Source organism: Protopterus annectens, chromosome 2.part0 (genome assembly GCF_019279795.1).
Source record: "Protopterus annectens isolate FY-2018-M chromosome 2.part0, PAN1.0, whole genome shotgun sequence".
Taxonomy (NCBI): Eukaryota; Metazoa; Chordata; order Ceratodontiformes; family Protopteridae; genus Protopterus; species Protopterus annectens.
In genome coordinates, this window is record NC_056728.1 from 1,940,663,720 (window position 1) to 1,940,684,034 (window position 20,315).

Here is a 20,315-nt window from a genome sequence, read left to right on the forward strand (position 1 = left end):
CTTCCAGATGGAGGGAATAGATGCTTCAGTTATAGTTCTATTGATCAGGATAGTAATGGGGTATGCTATGGCATCTGCAGCTGTTTGTAGATATTCTGCAGGGAGGAGATCAGCTAACAGGGTGGTAGGCTTTAGCTTTTTAAGTAATTTTTGGACCGAAGATGTGCAAACTGGCTTGAAGTTAAAGGGGAGTTGGGAGCAGGGTGTAGTGGCTGGAGAATATGGGCATCCAGGGGATAATTCGTTAGCTAGGTTCTGGATGGTTGTTGTAAATAAGCTGTTAAAGGTATTGGTAATTTCTGCCTGGGGTTTTTGGTTAGAATCCAAGGGATTAGGAGTGGAGGACTGTCCTGGACTAAGGAGTTTGTTTATACCTACACAAAACTTTTATTTATTTAAAAGGTTTAAATACACAACAGTATCTCCATATACAGTGTTATTTACTATGATGGTAATTTCATTCAGTTTTAATTACACAGTTTATTGTACAGTACGGGACAAATATTTATTTTTAAGGATTTTTGTAGTTAATTAATTGATTCTGATTTTCATTGGCTGATTTTATTTTAAATGATTATATAAGGGAAGGTCTTTTATGATGTTGTATCTGATGAAGTCTATGTTTTGCTGGACAAAAATGCATTTTGTACAATTGTAGTGTTCATTTGGTTGTACAGAATAATTTGCTGGTGGTTCTCCTCATGTCAGTGCTCTGTGTGTGTGCTTGTGTTATAGACTGTCAGAGTTTTTTTGGCACACAGTCTCCTTGATTTTGTGTTGTTCCAAAGAGAGATTGCTGGAGGGATATAACAAGAAACAGGCATATTTACAGATAAAGGGACACGCCAGCAGTTCAGAATGACTATGCCATCATCCTCCCCCCTCTCCTCTAGCCAATATCTCTTCATATCTGTCCCACAAATTAGTCCTGTACATCCCCCTTTGGCAGAAGATTGTCTTAGACTTTTGATGGTTAAAGGTGGTGCAAGAGAGTTAACAGATGGCACCGGACACAAAGACCTCCTTTCAGAGGAATTTCTTACTATTTTCTTCCTCAGGTTCTTCAGTCTTTACTCCCCCAAGGAGTCATAGATCCAGCAACTGGGAGTCAAAGTGACAAAGCTTCTATTCCAGAATGATTCTGGTAGCAATAAAAGAGGCCTCTTGGAGACCAGAACTTGATCTTTCATTTCTATACTCATATGTGTAAGTACCAAATTCAAAGTGTTGACCTTACAGTACCTTTTAACCCTCATTCCTCCCATGGCTTACATGGCAGCACCAGACTTGAAAGAGACTTACTACCACATTCCTGTGGCCGTAGCCTTCAGGAAATATCTAAAGTTCTCTGTTTCAGGGTCACATTATCAAGTATCTGCTTTACTCTTTGGATTATCTACAGCTCCAATGATGTTTGCAAAATGCCTAGTTCCAGTCATAGCTGATTACAAACTAAATGGCATTCAGATTTTCTGATGTTTAGATGGCTTCCTTATCTCTACAGAGTCTTTATCCAGATGACAAGAGTCGTTAATATGGGACCTGATGTTTGTTTTTATCCTTTTCAACCTTTGGATTACCAGATTGAACTGGATCCAACCTCTAAGCTCTATCAAATGCTTAGATGGTGGGCTGTGACTCCTTCCCTATCCATGTTTCTCCTCATTTCTCCAGAGTACTTCAGATCTCATTTGACACTTGATCCATAAGGACGTTGTTCTCAAGAGCTGATGTTAGGCTACAGTAAGTCAATAAGTAGCATTTTTTTAACTTTTTTTTGCCTTTTCTTCCCAGTATGTCAGACAAGGCTGCTGGGTTTGAGAACTGTTCAGCCTGTGGTCAGAAAATTCTGCAACAGGAGCCACATTCTCTGTGTGTGGATGTCTTTGGGGTTGCACACCTGGACATGGACTGCAAGCCTTGTGCCTCGTTTGTCCGGGGACACTGTAAGGAAAGAGGATAAACTTATTTTGAAAGGCCTTCTTGCCCAAGTTAGAGTTTAGCTTCTACTGCATCAAATGTCTCTACCCCAGCTAAAAATAAAACAGACAGATTTAAGCTGCAGAAAGAGAAAGAGAGATAGAGAAGGAAAAGGAAGGAGACAAGCCTAAAGGAAAAAGAGAAGGAATCTGAGACGAGAGTAGAAGAAGACAGAAAACATTCACAGGATGCTATGGAGTGCCTTCCTGTGGCACCTAAGATAATGAAGCATTTAGATCTAGAACCCGTGTGGAACAGATCTCCAACTCCTCCTCCATGATTCTCGACAGTGCCGGTGAGTCCAAGGATTCACTGTCCCTTTCTACTGTAGAGGAGTTCTTTTTGACTACTTTCAATGGCTTCATCTTTTAGATCCTTCTGTTTGTTGAGGATTCTCTCAGAAATGGATGTCAACAGGATGAGACAGAGGTTTCTTTGGACTCAGATTTAGCTGGGGATCATGCCAGCTCTGACCACTTTAAGAGCTCTCTCCATTTTTTTTCTCATTCTGGTATGACTTTTGAATCCAAAACTCCTGGATCTAAGCTGTCTTGCTAAAGCACCAATATTGAAGCCAACAGCTTTTTTTGACTTCAACTCTGACAGTTTCATTTACTCTCTAAACAACAACACTGTTGGGCCAGGATGAATCTGGAAACTGAGGCTTGGAGGTCAATTTTCATATCCATCCCTTCCCCCTTAGTGCCTCATCACTCAGCAGCTTGGCACCATTGTCAGATTCAGATATGGGATGAGTCAGAGCAAAGGACATCCACCCTGTTCCTCTTGCTGTTTGTAGGTGTACTTCCTTGGCTCCAATTATGTCTTTTGCATTTGAGGTGTTTGAAAGGGTTCTCTCCAAGTTGAGAGAGGAGGTGTTTCTTTCATGCTATCCAAATCAGCTCATCCTGATTGACAGAGATAGTCAGCATTCTACAGCTTTGGGAGTTCTCACCACATGATCTCCCTAACTGATTCCAAGCCTTCATCAGAATTCCACACAGGGCAGGTGCCAAAAAATGGGCTTGCAAGAAAAACACTCATCACAGGAGTCAGTCACTGAAGATATAAAGAGGGGAGGGTTTCTGATGATCCTTATAGAAGATGTCACCTTTGGTGACATTCTAGAAGTAATGAATCAACAAGGGTCTTGGTCCTCTGAAGAGCCCTCCCATGATGAGGCTGTGTTCTTGGAGGTGTTTGAGGCTGGCTATTCTACCTCCTGGATGGCGCCACCCACTGATGAACTTATAGACCTAGTTTCTCAGTATGTATGGAAGGAACCTGATGTGGTGGAGCCAGTACCATGTAAACCAGATAACATTTTAGTGGCATCTAGGACTAGGACACACACTGGGGCAAGGGTCCTCCAGCAGATACAATGTTTGTGGTGGGAGCCACAAGAAAAGAACTCTCCAAAGGGAGCATATCTGTCCAGCACCCTAATAGAGAATCTAGGGCTTTGAACAAATTCAGAAATCGACAGCGACTTTTTACATTTCACAAGTAATCATCTGTATCATCAGAAAAAAGCAGTGGTTAAAGGACAAATTGTGAGGGCAGCCAGAATGATCACAGACGCATGTGATTATAATTCAGAATGTGATTGTTTAAAAAGGATGTTTATTTATAGAGGGTACCCAAACAGTTTAATTACCAGTATCATCAAGGAGGTTACTTCTAAACGCATTGGGGGTCATTTCACCCCTTTATTGGGTAACTATACGTATCGGGTTAATGAAATTCCACAGGATCGTGGACTGGGAGGACACGATTTAAGTTCAATCAGTAATGTCAGTAATGGAGGGTATTATACTAGTTTTTTATGTACATACTCCTTTGATTTCCAGTCAGTCAAGGAGGTTTTGAACAAGAACTGGGATACTATTAGAAATGACGATACTTTGTCCAAAATATTGGGAAGGGATCCAAAAATTACTTACAGGAGAGGTCAAAATTTAAAATGGATGTTAGAAAAGAAAAAGAAGTCCAGTACCAACAGAGTCCCTGGTATGTTTAAATGTGGCGTTTGTGCTCAATGCAAACATATTAAGGTGGGTAACCAATTTTCTATCAATAGTAAAACATATAAGGTTACTAGTCATTACAATTATGAGACTAAGAGTGTCACATATGCAGCATTATGCAATTTCTGTAACGCCTTTTATATCGGAAAAACTGAGCGTAGATTAAAACAAAGAATTTATGAGCATCAATATGCCATTATTAAAAAAGATATTAACAATGCCTTGGCTAAGCATTGCATTGAGCATGATGGACACGAGTTCAAATTTGTGATTCTACAACACAGGGAAGTCGATATCCGGGGTGGGGCTTGGCAGGTACAATTGGAGATAGATGAATTGATGTGGCAGATAAGAACTAGGGCACACATTTTCCCGGGTATCAATGACAGTTTATCTATCAAATGTGTGTTGAGGTGGTTCTCTTTGCAAAGATGACAAGTATTTATTATATCTATGTTCGCCCTTGTTCATCAATAATAATTTTTGTTTTAACAATCATATGTATTTTGAGGTGCCTATGCACGAATAATTATTAATCATTTACTGGATTTGATACATATTCATGTTAATGGGTTACATCATTGTAACAATTTTTATTACCATAACATATCTGATATGCTGAAGCCCTGTATGCTATTCGAGAACTCATTATTTATGATGCATCATTCAATGAATTTCATTCACTCTATTTTGATCATAAATTTATAATATTCCATACTATTTTTTGTTGATATACCTGATCAATTTAATTAATTGGATAGTGATGTATATAAATCACTTTTATTGGTTTGTGTGTATATTAGCTGTTTTAGTAGGAATGTATTGTAATAGGTCCTAGTCGGACTGGTAGTTTTTTACAGTGATATTTAATTCATATATTTCTTTAAGGTTGTCATGGATAAAGGTAGCTTAAATGCACTTTTACTGGATTGGTTATTGGATTGTTAGTAACTATTTATAAATGTTTTTGTGATGAATTTCTCTTGTTTGTCTGAAGAAGGTGGAGTACTATCTTCGCTGAAAGCGCTAACTTTTATTAAATCCGTTTTGTCATTTTACAAGTTGCCGGCTCTCATAGTGTCATTTTGCTTGCTTTTTTGCTGTTCTATGTCTGACATATCAGTGTGTCTACTCCAAATGCAGCTGATAATATGGCCCAGGATGCCCCTGCACAACTTCAATGAAGGCTTCAAGATGTCCTTCATTAATGCTGGTTTTGTTTGTTTGAATCCATTCAGACAGAAGGTGAAGGAAATGCTCACCAGGAGGGAACAGGAAAGCAAGACCCTCTCTGCGGTTGGAATCCCTCTTCCACCCCACAAATGTCATTTTCTAGGAACCAAAAATGGGGGAAAGCTGTGTTTAAAAATCCCAGGGATTTAGGCAAAATAATCTGCAGACAGACCATGCCTAAGCCAGAGTGGGGGAGGGGCAATTTTAACAGATGTTGCCACACCAGCAGAGGCAGACCACAGAATCAGGGTTTTTGTAGTTCTTTCACTAATTATTACTAGCACTCCTGAATGGTTTTCTGACTAATGCACTCTGGAGGCAGTCAGGGGATGCTTGCCCCTGCACCCTCTAGTCTGGCAGGCCATCATGCAAGATCCGTGGGTGCAGAGGATAATCACTAGAGGATACATTATTCCCTTTGTTTCCACACCACAGAAAAAGAAAAGAATTCCTGAAGTACCACTCAGTCAGCTGCAATCTGCAGCAGCAGAAGTAAGAAAGTAGCTAGAAAAAGAGTCATGAAGCAGCCCCCCTCAGACCACACAGCATCAGGAGTCTATTCCAGGTTCCTTTTAGTTCCAAAGAAAAAAGGGGAGCTAAGGCCAATCTTGGACTTAAGATATGTCAATATATTTGTGAAACAGACAAAATTTTGGATGGTCGTGGTACAGTCCATTTTACCTCTACTGAAGAAGGAAGACTCAATGTTCTCCATAGATCTCTAGGATGTGTACTATTATATCACGATAGCAAAACAGTCCAGGAGATTTCCTCAGTTCCAGTCATTTTCAATTTAGGGCACTGGCATTTGATCTCAGAACAGATTACATTCCCCGGGGGTGTTTACCAAATGCATGGCAGTGGTAGCAGTGTATCTCAAAATGCAGGGGTTTTAGGTGTCCCTGTATTTAGATGACTGGCTCCTTACCATACCCACCAAGGAACTACTAGTCCAGTGCAGGGACTTCATGCCCCACCTGGCCCCAGAGTTGTGAATTTCAGTGAATTTTGCAAAGAATCAGCCAACATGAACACAGCAAATAAAATGTATTGGATGCCACCTGGATATAAATTATCAGATAGCCAAACTTCTGCACTATTGTCCTTTCCTCAGGTAGCTTCTGAAGTTGTTTGTCACCCTTGATATCCAGTAAAACTTATTTACAGACTTTTGTGCTTGAATTTTGATGACTGCTTTGATCACTCTGATTCCTCAATCAGGATACTACATAAGAGTCCTGCAGTGGACTTCTTCTCTTCAATGGTCCTTAATGTTTCACCACCCGCATGCACCAATATGCCTCACACCAATATGGAAGAAACACAATAGCTGGTGGTTGACCTGCCCCATAGCCTTTCAGGACTATATACCCAAGGGTGTGATCTGCATACAAATGGAAAACATTAAAGCAGTCTGATATATCAACAAGCAGGGAAGAACCCGATCTTATCCACTTTGCAGGGAAGCCATGAGAGAGTGGCAATGGGCAATGTTTTCTTGTCACTTTTTCATTGCAGTCCACGTACCAGGACCTTCCAATGTTCTGGTGAGTAGATCTGTTCTTCTGTCACATGAGTGATCCCTCAGACAGTAGCAATACAGATTTTCAGTCAGTAGGGCCAACCTTGCTGCAGTTCTTTTTGCTTCATATCTAAAGAACAGGTGCAGCAGTTACTTTGCTCTGATCCCACCACAGAGTCAAACACAGAGGGACACTCTAGTGCACAACTGGTCCCTGGTTCTCCAGTTCTCCTTTATATCTTTCCTCCCCTACCTCTCATAAATGAAAAAAAATTCTTCAAAAAGCCTGGAGCTGCAAGGCCAAAGTTATCCTCACTGCCTCCTTTTCCCCTTTTGATCCCTACAAGTTTGGTTTCCGTTCCTCTGGCCACATCAACTTTCATCCTGGGTTTTGGATCCTCATCCAGATTTTCTGAATTATCCATCTGGTCAGCCTCATTGGGACATGAAAACCCAGAAAGTAACCATATGTTTCCTCTGATTTTAATGAGGGCCAGAGATGCCAGGATTTCTGCTATAGTGATTCATATTCCATCTTCTTCAAAGAAACTAAATACCACAAAAGTTTGTCTTAGTAAATAAAGAGGATTTACAATATGGACTTCCTCTATTGGGCTAGACCTGTTCTCTGTCCCTCTGCCATCCACTCTTTACTTCTTGGCAGAATTTTTTTCACAAAAAAAACAGGTTCTCAACCATCAGTGCACAATTAACTGCCATTTCCCATTTTCTCTTAGAGCAAAAAGTCAGAGTTGTATTGCTTTTGTGAAGATTTCAAAAGCTTTTCTGAAGGGAATCTTCCTACTTAGACCACCAAGCAGGGATCCGGTTCCTCCTTGGGATATTACTATCATGCATCAGGCTTTCACAAAGCTCTGTTCAAGCTTACCTCAATAGTAGATTCAAAATATCTTCCTTGGAAAACTCTCTTTCTGCTGGTCATCACATCTGTAAGGAGAATCTTGGAATTGCAGGCTTTATTGTGTAAGCCCCCATACTTGGTGTTTCATCAGGACAGAATATTTTTGAGAACAGATCCTCAATTTCTCCCAAAGGTGGCCTCTGAAGTGAACCTTATTCAGACTATTAGTCTACCATATTTTTCTCAAATTTTTCTAACAAAGGAGAGTATATTCTACACTTGTTAGACTTTATCCATCAACTCAGGTTTCATTTACATAGGGAAAAGGATATAAAAAGTCTGATCAGCTTTTCATTGCTCTGTCTAAAACTAAATTTGGTAAAGGGGTATCTAAAGTAACTCTATCCAGGTGGATTTCCTGCTGTATAATGTTTGTTTATGAATAACTGGAACTGAAATTGCATGGCAAACCAAAGGCTCATTCTATCAGGGCAATGGATACTTCCACAGCCATTATAGGCAGAGTTCCAATTTATGAGACATGTGATGAACCTACTCTACTACTGTTCATACATTTGTGTCGCACTACAAGTTGGATGTACACTCCAGATCTCGCACATCCTTTGGCACCACCATTCTCAGGAATATCCTTTCTTGATTCCACCCAGGTGTTTCTGTAGCTTTGGAATCCATCTCAAAAGATGAATCAGATGAAAACAGACAAAACTGGATATGACAGTTATGTACTTACCACAATGCTAGATCTGTGTTGTCTAGGTTTTGTCTGCTTCAGTGTCCCTCATGCCATCCCCAAGCCTAAATTGTTACTTCCAGACTCCAGTCAAATGGCTGGATCTGACAAAGGGTCTTCTCTTTGGATGGTCTGTATCTTTCTGTTCTTTATGGTTACATCATATTTTTCCACTATGTTAAGTAGGCATGTTTAGTTTTTGGGGGATAAAATCCTGTGACTATAAGTAGGCAAACTCGATCTGATGTACTCTGAAGAACTGAAGGAGTTATGGATTGGGGAGGCATCAGAGACCTGTATCTAAGCTTCAGAAAGAGCTGTGGGATCGGATATGGTCAGATACAATAAGGAAAGTTGAACTGGATAAACAAGATAACATAAAAAGAGCCAAGCACATCAATATAAAGGAAATTTTAACCATTATCCATGCCTTGAAATGTCACCATTACCTATGGTCACCAGGACCTCTTCAAGTGACTACAGACAATATAACAGTCATGTGGTACATAAAGAAGCAGTGAGGTACAAGGTCATACCGCCTATGCATGCTAGCTGTGGTGACTCAGGAGGTATCTCTTCAGTATTCCTTAACCCTCTACGCATCTTACATTTTGTCAGAACAAAACATAGGGAGATAAGCTGAGCATGATCAAAAGAGCCCCTCATGAATGAAAATTGAATGACTGAGTCTTCCAGGAACACATCTAGTTGTGGGGAACACCTCAAACAGATCTGTTTGCCTGCTTTCAAAATGGATAACTAAACACAATTTGCTCCAGGGCTCCTTGCAAGCAAACCTGGAAAACAGATGTATTTTCATTCCCTTGGAAGGGAATGTTCCTTTATCCTTTTCCACCTTTATCATTGATATCCAGGGTAATTCTGAAGATTTAAAAGGATTCTCTAAAAATCATTGTGTTGACCCCCCTTTTTGGCCCAGGCAACATTGGTTCTCCCTTCTCATGGACTTGGCCAATGACAATTACTACAAGCTTCCTCACAGAGAAGATCCACTCACACAAGACAGGGAGAAGTTTGATATACTGCAATCAAAATCAACTTCAATTGACTGTTGGATGATTCAGTTCTAATATATTTTAGGCATTTATTCCACAAGGATGTACCACAGGTAGTAAATGAGGCAAGAAAGCCTGCTTCTAGAAAGTCATATATTGGTAAGTGGAAGTAATTTTCTAATTTTACCCTAACCAATGACCAGGGGCCCATCAGGGATTTTGTACCACTGTTGCCAAAATATTTGCTTAAGGTACTTTCCTCTAGCCTCCCTTATTCCTCTGTAAAGGTTTATCTTGTATCTAGTTCCGTATGTCTGCCCATGGATCCTCCTCTTTCTTCCCTGTTTGTAGTAAAACAAGTCTTCAAAGGAGGTTTACACCTGTGACCTCCTTGTAAACAGGTTGCTCCTTCTTGGGATCTGAACTTTGCGCTCTGCACCGTTTATTATTTTTATTTTGATCCGTTTATCTGTGAGTACGGTAGGAAGTTTATTTGCAGTGGTATACCTATTTTTTTTATTAAATTTGAATGAAGTACTAAAGGAATATAAAAAAACAATTTGTTGTGGTGGGACAACCCCCCCCCCCATATAGTGTTGCAGACCTCACTAAAAAAAAAAAAGGAAGAAAAAAAAAGTATACTCTGTATATGTATATCTGCATGTGATCTTTTCTTGCAGTCTTGGTTGTAATATGCTACATTTTGTGATCTAATGTTAGATGGTATAATTATATCTGAAATTTATCATGCTTTACAAATATATGTCTTCTCTTTGTATCTACTACTCTATGGACCTTTTTTCTCTGGGCCTCCACTGAAAAAGGCTACTAGCCCAGTTGGACCATCCCTATAAACAAATGTAAAATAAAATAAAATAAATTAAAAATTGCTTAAATATGCTAACTCTAAAATTGCACAGCTGTACAGAATAGGCAAAGGCAACCTATGCCAAATCTCTTTGTGCTCTGCAGACTTGTGCCCCAGTAGAAAGATGCAAAGTTTGAAACACATTTCAGACTACACAAAGCATACTCAAATGCATTCTTAAACTGACAGAAATGTAAATCACTAACCAAATGACACAATTCCAATTAAAATATGAAAAATAAAAATGATCATAGCTTTTGTTTTATTTAATTACCACCATTAAAGTGTCACTGGTAGAGTAACATACTACCATCCAATGTGTTATTGCTTGACATTGTAAAATATTTAAGATAAAATTGATCAGTTATTATACACTAAGTGACAAGGAGTAAGCTCTTGTAGTTATAGGCACTAGTTAGTTAAATATGATCCTACAGTCTGCAGACCATTATATGTCTAACCATGAACCAGGTGATAGAATCAACCCCTGTACCTTGCATCCGTGAGGTAAGGAACTATTATGCCAAATCCTCCCTAGGGAAGGAACAATTAAGATGAGTTGCAGTTACAGTACATGTGTGATGAAATATCTTTTTACAGTACTAACCTAGATTAATATATTAATGTCTTTTATTTCCTTACTTGTGTACATATCTTAGTGCTGTAAGTTCTAAATCCCCACTTACACTGGGTTATTTTTGAATGTCTGAGGACCTCAGGTGCATTTCTAAGAACATATATTGAGAGTAATGGTCTAAAAAGTAATATTTATACTAAGTCAAAGGTTGCAGAATCTGAGAATATTCTCCTTTTCATGAGGTCCAGCAGTCCGAGTTAGTACATATACAGAGCAAGGATGAGGGTATAAAGTCCTTCATGTTGAAGAGTACAGAGAAACAAAAGTTCTTTGTTTTGAAAACCACTTTAATTGCATTATAGCACTTTTCAGTATTTGCTGTATTTCCTAGTCAGTATTCACCTCTTAGACAGATTGCATCCTGGAAGGGTTATTATTTGGCAGCATTGCCTAATTTTATTTATTGAATTTTAAAGGTTGCTCTTGGCTTTATTCCAGACACCTATCAGTTTTTATTCAGTTTGGCAGATGGTAGTATACAATGCTATTTTTTATTTTTTTTTTTCTGGTATTCCACATAATCACGGCTTATCAGCCATCCAAACCATTGTTGAAAATATGATAACTGGTTTATTGAAATGACTATTCATTTTTTGTATTAAAGTAACTACTTTACTAACAAATGGCAGTCACAAATATTAGGAATGATAATATATTGCAAGAAGCATGAATGGTTTTATCCAATGCATGCTGATCAAAAATATGTATAACCCTTGGCTAGTTCATTGAGTTCATGAACTATAACATTATTTATAATGGTAATTATTGTTAATTTTATCATGTTTGCACTGCCAATAGATTAAGATTTCTGCAGCTGTTTTAGTAAATGAAATATTTCAGCCTGTAAACATATTATCACATTTATTTTGCAAATCTGACAAGTGTTATTTGTTTTTTTCTTCTCAGCTGTGTCCTGTGGAAATCCTGGGACTCCTGCTAATGGAATGATTGTGTACAGTGATGGGATTGTATTTTCTAGTTCAGTTGTTTATGCCTGCTGGGAAGGTTATAAGACTTCAGGCTTGACTACTCGACATTGTACTTCAAATGGAACATGGACAGGTTCTGCACCAGATTGCTCAGGTAAGAGACGTATTTGTTGAGATATGAATCAAAGTAATGGCAGAAGGTGATGCAACAATTAAATAATTGCTGTATTTTCTCGACCACCTTACAAGATAAATAGCATTCTCCACATGAGTTGTTGATTTTTTAATCAGACCCTATTTAAAACCATATATGCACTTTTGGTAAATTCATGATTGACTTCACCTCCCATCCACAAGGTACAGGGTTTGATTCTGACCTCTGGACAGTGCCTGTGTGGAGTTTGAATGTTTTTTCCCTGTCTGTGTGGGGTTTCTGCCACCTGATGAAGATATATTTATGTATATGTATATAAATATAATATAATACACACACACACACAAACACACACACACACACACACACACACACACACACACACACACACACACACACACACACACACACACACTTGGTGTTTCCAATTTATTTGCGGAGAAAAAAATTGAATGGGGTTATGGGCAGCAACACAGACTAAAGTCGGGGACTATTGTGGAAGAACTGCATAGAGCAGCTGCTTGAGGAAACAACTGTGGTGCATAGTGTGATTTGGGAACAATGACAAATGCGCACCAAAATGGGCATGGGCATTTGCAGTCATAAGTGGGTTGAGGATCCTGCCTTCTCCAACCTATGCCACCCAACAGTGAGTCTGTCTGTTTCTGTTTGTCAGTCTGTGCCCACCATGCAACCATTTATCAATAAGCTATTGGCTGGAAGGTGTCCAGTTGCCCAGCCTCAGTTATCATGGATAGTTCTGTTGAGCAAAAGCTGGACATGAGCCAATAAAACTGGCAAAAATGAACCAAGGATTACAACATTCAGAATAGTTGACTGACAGGCAGCAGTTTGAATGTAGATGCCATAATGCTACGTAGAAGGTTGGGCATCCTGTGAATCTAGGAGACAAGCTGGAAGGACAATGCAGCAAATGGTTTTCAGAATCTACTACTGAGTGGGAAGACAGACAATGGTGTGGGAATTTTGGTGAGGGAGAACCTTCTGTAGCCAGTGAGGGATGGAATCAGAATTAGTGATAGATTCATGGCAATCAGTTTCCATTGTAAAGTTAGTACAGTATTCAAATTCTCAGCCTGTGCCCAACATAAGGTTTATGCCAGCAATGAAAAGAGTACATTCAGACAACAGATGCAAGATCTACTAGATATAGCAGGACAACATGAGTTGTTGTTCAATATGGAGGACTTAAATGCTCATATTGGACAGATAGAACAGGATATGAGGACTACCTAGGTCCATGTTGGTGGGCAACAGGAATAAAGGGGAAGCCAAGACACCAGTCATGGTTCAGCAAGAGAGACAGTCACAAAATCACATACAGTAGTGACCAACATATAAATAAGGTAGATTCCTCCTAGTTAGGAAAGGGCATTGGCATAGAATCAGAGGTTGGAAAGTCACCTTTAGTTAAACAGTCGGCACAGAACATAAACCATTTGTAGCCACAATCAGCTGCAAGCAATGGTCAGTGAAGGGGCTCTTAGGTCAACAGAAATAACCTGAAAGTCACAAAGTTGACTGGAATGAAAACTCAAGATTTCAAGGAAGTACTCAGGGCTCTAGCACCTCAGGAAGAAGAAGAAATAGGTGGAATCAAAGAAGAATGGCAGTGTCTTAAAACTAAGACTAAAGAACAGATATGCTACCAATCCTGGTATGGAAATAAAATAAGGTACAAGAAGAAAGCTGGCGGTGGAATGCAGATGTCCTGGAAGTCATCAAAACAAAAAAGGAGTACAAGAAGAATTGGGAAGATACAAAAGACAGACTGGCTAAGAAGGAATACCAGTTGGCAAAGAGGCTAGGAGATTAGTCATAGTAGTAAAGAACACAGTATCAGAAGCACTCTCTCAGCTTCTGTCTTTTTAAATTTCACCAAGTCTTTTGGGTTTCTAATAACATGATAGGAATAGACCCCATTCCTAAGTCAAAGTATGATGAAAGTTCATGAAATTAGTATTGTTTCAATCTTTGATGTTATCCAGAAGTGCTATTCGCAGCACCTGCAGTGTGCCCAGTAATGACTCCCTCTGCGATATGTATGGAGTTGCATGTATCGGTAACATATCTAACTACGATTGTAGATTCTTTTTTATAAGACCCATTGCTCCTACTACTACTTGAACTGTCTGCGTATCTTTCTTCCATATTGCGCACATTTCTGCCACAAATCCTGATATTTTATGACTTTGTGTCTCTCTGTATGCAATAGATTGTAGTCACTGGTTGTAGCAATTTCAGTGATGAATGCTACTTTTGTCTTCTTTTCATGGACCACTATATCTGGTTTTCTCAGATCTATCTTTTCAACTGTTGGTAATGGGTGATCCCATGTAATGTAGACTTCATCATTTTCTATAATGCTGTGTGGCTCATGTTTCCAGTGTTTTTTTGGCTGCTTCCATATTATAATGTTTGCACAATCCCCCGGTGCAACAGTTTTGCCACGTTATTATGTCTTTCAGTATACAATCCTTCTGCCATTAGTATGTCACAACCAGCAACAAAGTGTACAACTGTTCCAGTTTTGTTTTACAGAACCTACATTTGTCTGTTTCTCTCACATGTTCAATGGACTTTGTAAACCAAAGTGTATGTAGTCCACTATTTTTGACTGCAAATATTAACCTTTCATTTTTGGTTTGAATTCGCCTCTCCTTAACCATTCCTGTGCTTGATCAACAAGAGGTTGTTCCAGAATTTTTCTATACTTGCAACTATATTTATGCATTTTCCACATTTCCTTTCTTCTCATCTGGTCCTTCACCTTATATTCTTTCTTTTGTTTTTGGCACATTCAGTTGCTGCCTGATTTTTATCTACGTCTGTTTGATTTCCATTCCCACTTGACGCCAATATGCTTCTGTTTGACTAAGCAGGGAAGTCATCTTAGATTTATTCTCCTCATGTTTCAAAACTTTCACTATGTTTGGGTCTTGTGAAGTGAGCAGATATGTATGTAGTCCCACGATTGCAAATCTATACATGTAATCAATTTCAAGGAGGCCCATACCTCTTTCTGAACAGGGAATATATAATCTTGGCATGCACTAATTTTTATAAGTCATTTAATGAGCATGAAGCACCTTTCTAGTTTTTCTATATAATCTATCCAACACCTTTTAGGGCCAGTCAATCACTCCAACCTGTAAGTTAGAACAGGAAGAGCAAATTGGTTTATAGCTTGAACTTAGATGTCAACCCTATTTTCAGGATTAATTTAACTCTTCTAAAATATTCTTTATTGAGTTTTATTCACATTTGTTCATGTTTTATTGTTGATCCTTCATCAATTCCCAAATATTTATACACTCCCTCTTGCTCAAGTTTTTATATCACATTCTTGTTCCAAACTGATGAATTTTTGGTTCAACATCTTTCCTACTTTAAAGGTTGCTTTTGCACATTTATGAAGACCAAATGGCATTCTTATATCACACCCTTATCACATCATCAAATCACATTTAAGCAAATTCCTCTTCATCAAACACCAGTTCAAGGAACATACTGTTCATCAAACTAACTTTTCAGTGAAAAGTTTCCTAGGGCAAACCAGTGGTTGGCCACGGTCTGGAATTTGCTTTTTCCCACTGTAGTGCGATCTCAGAGTTGGTATATTTAGTTAGGGTGGGTGTGTGGGGAGCAGCTCCCCACACTGGAGGAGAGAAACTGCTGTAAGTGCTAAGTTTTTTGGTTTTGTTTAAGGTCACTAGGGCAGAATACAGTCAGTTTGCTTTAGGAAACTTTTCACTAAAAACTTTGTTCGATGAAAAGTATGTTCACTGAATTGGTGTTTGACAAACAAACGTTCACTTAATTGTAATTAGATGATGTGATCTAGACTATCTTTTTATCATCAGAAAAAGTTTTGACTACTTGCAGTTGTGCTTTCAGTTCCTCATCTGATTATCTATACAGCTTTAAATCATCTACAAAGAGAAGATGAGAAGTCTTTACACTTTGCTGCTTTCTGGGAGCCAAATTATATCCATCACCTAATCAGTTAAGCAGACAGCTTACTGCGTTAAGGGCATGGCAAAAGAGCAGCAGTGACAGAGTGTGAACCTGGAATATCCCCCCTTAAAATTTTATCTCTGGAATAATGATTTGTCCTTGATCATAGCTTAAGTGCAAAGTGGTTTTCTACTGTTTCATGGTCACTGAGATGTAGTTTATCAATGTAGGGTGTATCTTAAGACATTTTAAGCACTCTTTTATCCATGAATGTGGGATACACTCAAATGTTTTTTCGTAGTCTATACAGCCATAGTTAGATTCTTCCCCCTTTTACAGTTCTCCACTATGACTTTATTTAACAACAAATGATCCTTTCTTCCATATGACTTTGTTTTATTACTCTTTTGTTCTATTGCCATAATTGAATTTTCTTCTAAATGACTATAAACTCTGTAGGCATCAGTTCCAGTGTATAGTTTATGGATTCACTTCAGAATCTTGACATTCCGAGTTTATGGATTCACTTCAGAATCTCAAAATTCCGAAACATCGAATTTCATATGATTGAGACCATATGATCGATGTTTAGGAATTTCGAAATTCCGAAACAAATCAAAAAAAAAAAAAAACAACAATTTAAATGTTTCTGCAGGGGAGCAAGCCCACCTGCAACCCCCCGACATCCCCGCTACTTAAATCTTCCAACTCCAAGATCACAGTACAGTGAGGAAAAATAAAATCTCCAGTTTCGCACTATATGCAGATCTCCGTTCACAATCTCTAGATTCCAAAAGTTTGATTATATGGTCTTGACCATATGAAATTCGATCTTTCAGGATTTCAGCATTGTGAAGTGTTCCCATAGTTTATACATCGTCAGAAGGAAGTTACTGGTCTTTATTTTTTTGGGTAGCTTACAGGTTCGCTCTTAAGCAAGAGCATTGTTTTTCCTGTTGTTCACCATGCTGGTGTCTGTTCAGGGTGTGCATATAAATAGTTCTTACTCATGGCTAAATCTTCATGCAAAGATGTTACTTTTAGCCAGACATTAGGTACTGCACCTTGGTCTTTGGGTTTTCAATTAGAGGCTTTTCTTAACTTTGTTTCAGTCTGTATGATGCTTACTTCATCCCATTTCATATTCTGTACATTTGAACTTCTTAATTTTTCTTTTATTTCTCTATCCTTTTAGCATTTTTGTTATGTTCTTCCACAGGATCTTCATAAATATTTCTCCAAAATGTATCTATTTCTTCATTTCTTGGTGGTCTTTCAATTTCTTTTATCTTGTTTCCCAATTCTCTATAAAACTTTTTTTGGGTCATCAATAAATTGCTTATTTTGTACCTTTTGTTTATATTTATCTCTGTATCTTCTAAGTATTTCTGCCTGTGCTAATATTTTTAGTTTATTATTTGTGATAGTCCATGATAAATCCTGATCCGTTATAATACTGTGCATTGTTTTTATAATGTCTATCTTTCTGAGTATTTTTGTTGCACTGTTCCCTCTTCTATACTGTTCTAACAGTGATACTTCTTGTCTTATTTGCTTTATAGTTTTCACTATTCAATACTTCCATGATGGAATTCGATTTTTCCCTTTCCTTTCCTTTGCTACCCTGTGTTCTTGTGGTAGAAATGTATCTGTTATTAATTTGGCTGCACAGTAATATATCCTATTTACTTCTGTTATATCACATGAATCTCTATTGACAGTCCTAATAACTGTGTTCATTTGTTTTATCAAACTTCTAACTTTTGGATATTATTGATCTTCTGCAGTATATTTCTTTCATTGATTTTAATATGTTTAGCCATCTCTATTAAATGAAGCAACTCTTCTCTTAGATCATTTTCTTCTAAACTGAGTGAACATTCTTTGTCTTCCATTTCCTGTGGGCATTCTATAGAAAGTTCCAGGGCATTTTCCTGTGCTACATACAGTATCTTCAGTTTCACCCTGTGAAATCCATTACTCTTTCATATAGGAACTCACTTGCCTATCACTCCATGACATTGACCATGTCAAAGTTGCCACATTTTCCTGTTCTGTCCCTTGCTGTATAGCTCCAACCAAATGTTTGTACTGCTTTCCTATGGGACGCTCCAAAGTATCTTCATGTGTCAACTGATTAGATTCCCACTCCATTGGTTTCTCTTTAATTTGGGTGTCCATTGCTCTGTTCTATTGTGTTGTTATCTGAGTTAAATTTCTCTACACTAATTCCATCACTTTGCAGGTAATCCATAACCTTATCTTCTATTTCTTTAACTTCTCCATTACTAATCCTATTAAGTAAGGCTCTTTTTTGGCTTATCAATTTTTGTGATTTTTGTGGACTGCTAATTCCTTCTACAAAAAGGGGACCATCCTCTCTCTGGGCCTGGCCTAGCCCCATTGTTGGAATATTTCCATGTCTTGAGCATTCTACACCATCATTTTTTTCAGCCCTGGTACCAATGCACCTACCAGAATTGGGGAATTTTTAAACCTGGGACTTGTGCACCCTGCTATCTTCTTTAGTTTTTAACCTCCTTCTTTCCATGATATGTGCTATATAAAATGCAGTCCATATATCAGTGTCATCTTGGTGAGATTTTGTGAAAAACAGGGTCCAGCTCAGGAAGATACTCAGTACGACTTGAGGATAAATTCAATTCCAGCAATACTTCTCACCTTTTGCTGATTTTTATCTCTCCATTCAGACCCTTTTTGACTTTATCATCTCTCCATTCAGACCCCATGCACAGTGGCTCAGCCTATGGTGCAAATAAACTCTATTAGGTTGCAAGCAAAGACAGAAAGATAAAGAAAATAGCCATCCCACAACCTTCATAAGGGATGCCAATAATAACCTGCTCACTTGTCCAGAGGACATCAAGGGCAGATAGAAGGATTGAAGAAAACTGCACAGAATCTGTACTGTCCCAGACACAGCCTATGATGAAAGAGGAAGAAAAGCCACCTGTAGAAGAAATAAGAACAGCACTAAGGAAAATGAAGTTAGGGAAAGCAGCAGGATCAGATGAGATCACAGGAGATATGATTGAGTTATTGGATGAGTTAGGAGAGAAACAGTGGTAGAGGGTACCCATAGCAGTATGGAGAGAAAGATATATCCTACATAATCATACAAGAAGTATCCTGATGCTAATGTACAATAACAAAGGGTGCATTCACAACCGAGAGCAGTATAGCGGTATCAAACTCCTTTCACACTGCATGAAAGTCGAGAGGATGATGGATAAACAAATATTTAGTAGAAAAAAGATTGGGAATGAGCAGTTTGAGTTTAGATCAGGGTGCAGCACAACCAACCAGATGTTTGCTGGGAGACAGATAGCATGGAAGAAGTTACAGATGAGGAAAGAATCCATCTGGGTATTCCTAGATGTGGAGAAAACATATGGCAAGGTACCAAGAAAACTGATTTAGGCAGTGCTTTGCTGCTTTGCTTTGGATGAGACTTTAAACCAAAGTCCCATCTATCTGAATTAATGGCAGCTTAAGTGGATGTAAAGAATTCCACATCACCTACTGAAAAAAGTAGGACGTCTTTATTAATATAAAACCTACTTGTTTGCCATCAATGAAGCAATTTAGTTAATATGTGTGTGTATATATATATATATATATATATATATATATATATATATATATATATAATACAGTTTACCTTTAAAATGTTGAAGTGCACATCTGTGACGGTCAGATGTGTGAAAGGATGTATACAAAAGTTCATATTAACAAACCAGAAATTGCTGAACTCACAAAACAGCAAATGCCAGTATGCATTCTTTCATGTGAATTCGGAATTCTGAGTGGAGATCGCATTACAGTGGGGATTGGGGCAAGTACCCCATCCCTCACTGTAGTGCAATCTCAGAGTTAGAATATAAAATTAGCAGGGGGTGTGGGAGAGTGCAGGGGGGCTTGCCCCCCTGCATAATGGTCTTAGGAGACATCCAGAAATGAAAGTGTTTCGAAGAAAGTCAGTATTCCTACAGGGTCCACTTTCTTTGGGAAGCGGATTCGGTCTTTTAGGGATTCAACGGTGCTGTTTCCGACATTATGAAATGGGTATATGAAGAGTTGCCCACGTGTTTTGCAACATTTTGAAGGTAAACCATAAAATATATGTATACATGTATATATCTAAATCTTTATCTCTCTCTCTCTCTCTCTCTCCTTATATATATATATACATATATGGGTCTACTTTGAAACATCTAAAACCCATAACATCGAATTTCATAACATTAAGACCAGAACATCTAAAACCCAAAACATCTAAAATTCGTAACATCGAATTTCATAACATCTAACACTACAAATCACAAGAAAATACCATC

The 20,315-nt window shown here is 38.3% G+C and overlaps 1 protein-coding gene across 1 annotated transcript in view; it reads left to right on the top strand.

Annotated features, from left to right (window-relative positions):
* Positions 1 to 20,315, top strand: part of LOC122792903 (CUB and sushi domain-containing protein 1-like) — a 4,548,980-nt gene that overhangs the window by 3,594,154 nt on the left and 934,511 nt on the right. Inside the window, exon 47 of the mRNA XM_044060461.1 lies at positions 11,803 to 11,979. Coding sequence (XP_043916396.1) covers positions 11,803 to 11,979 — 177 coding nt within the window. The remainder of the gene's footprint in view (positions 1 to 11,802; positions 11,980 to 20,315) is intronic.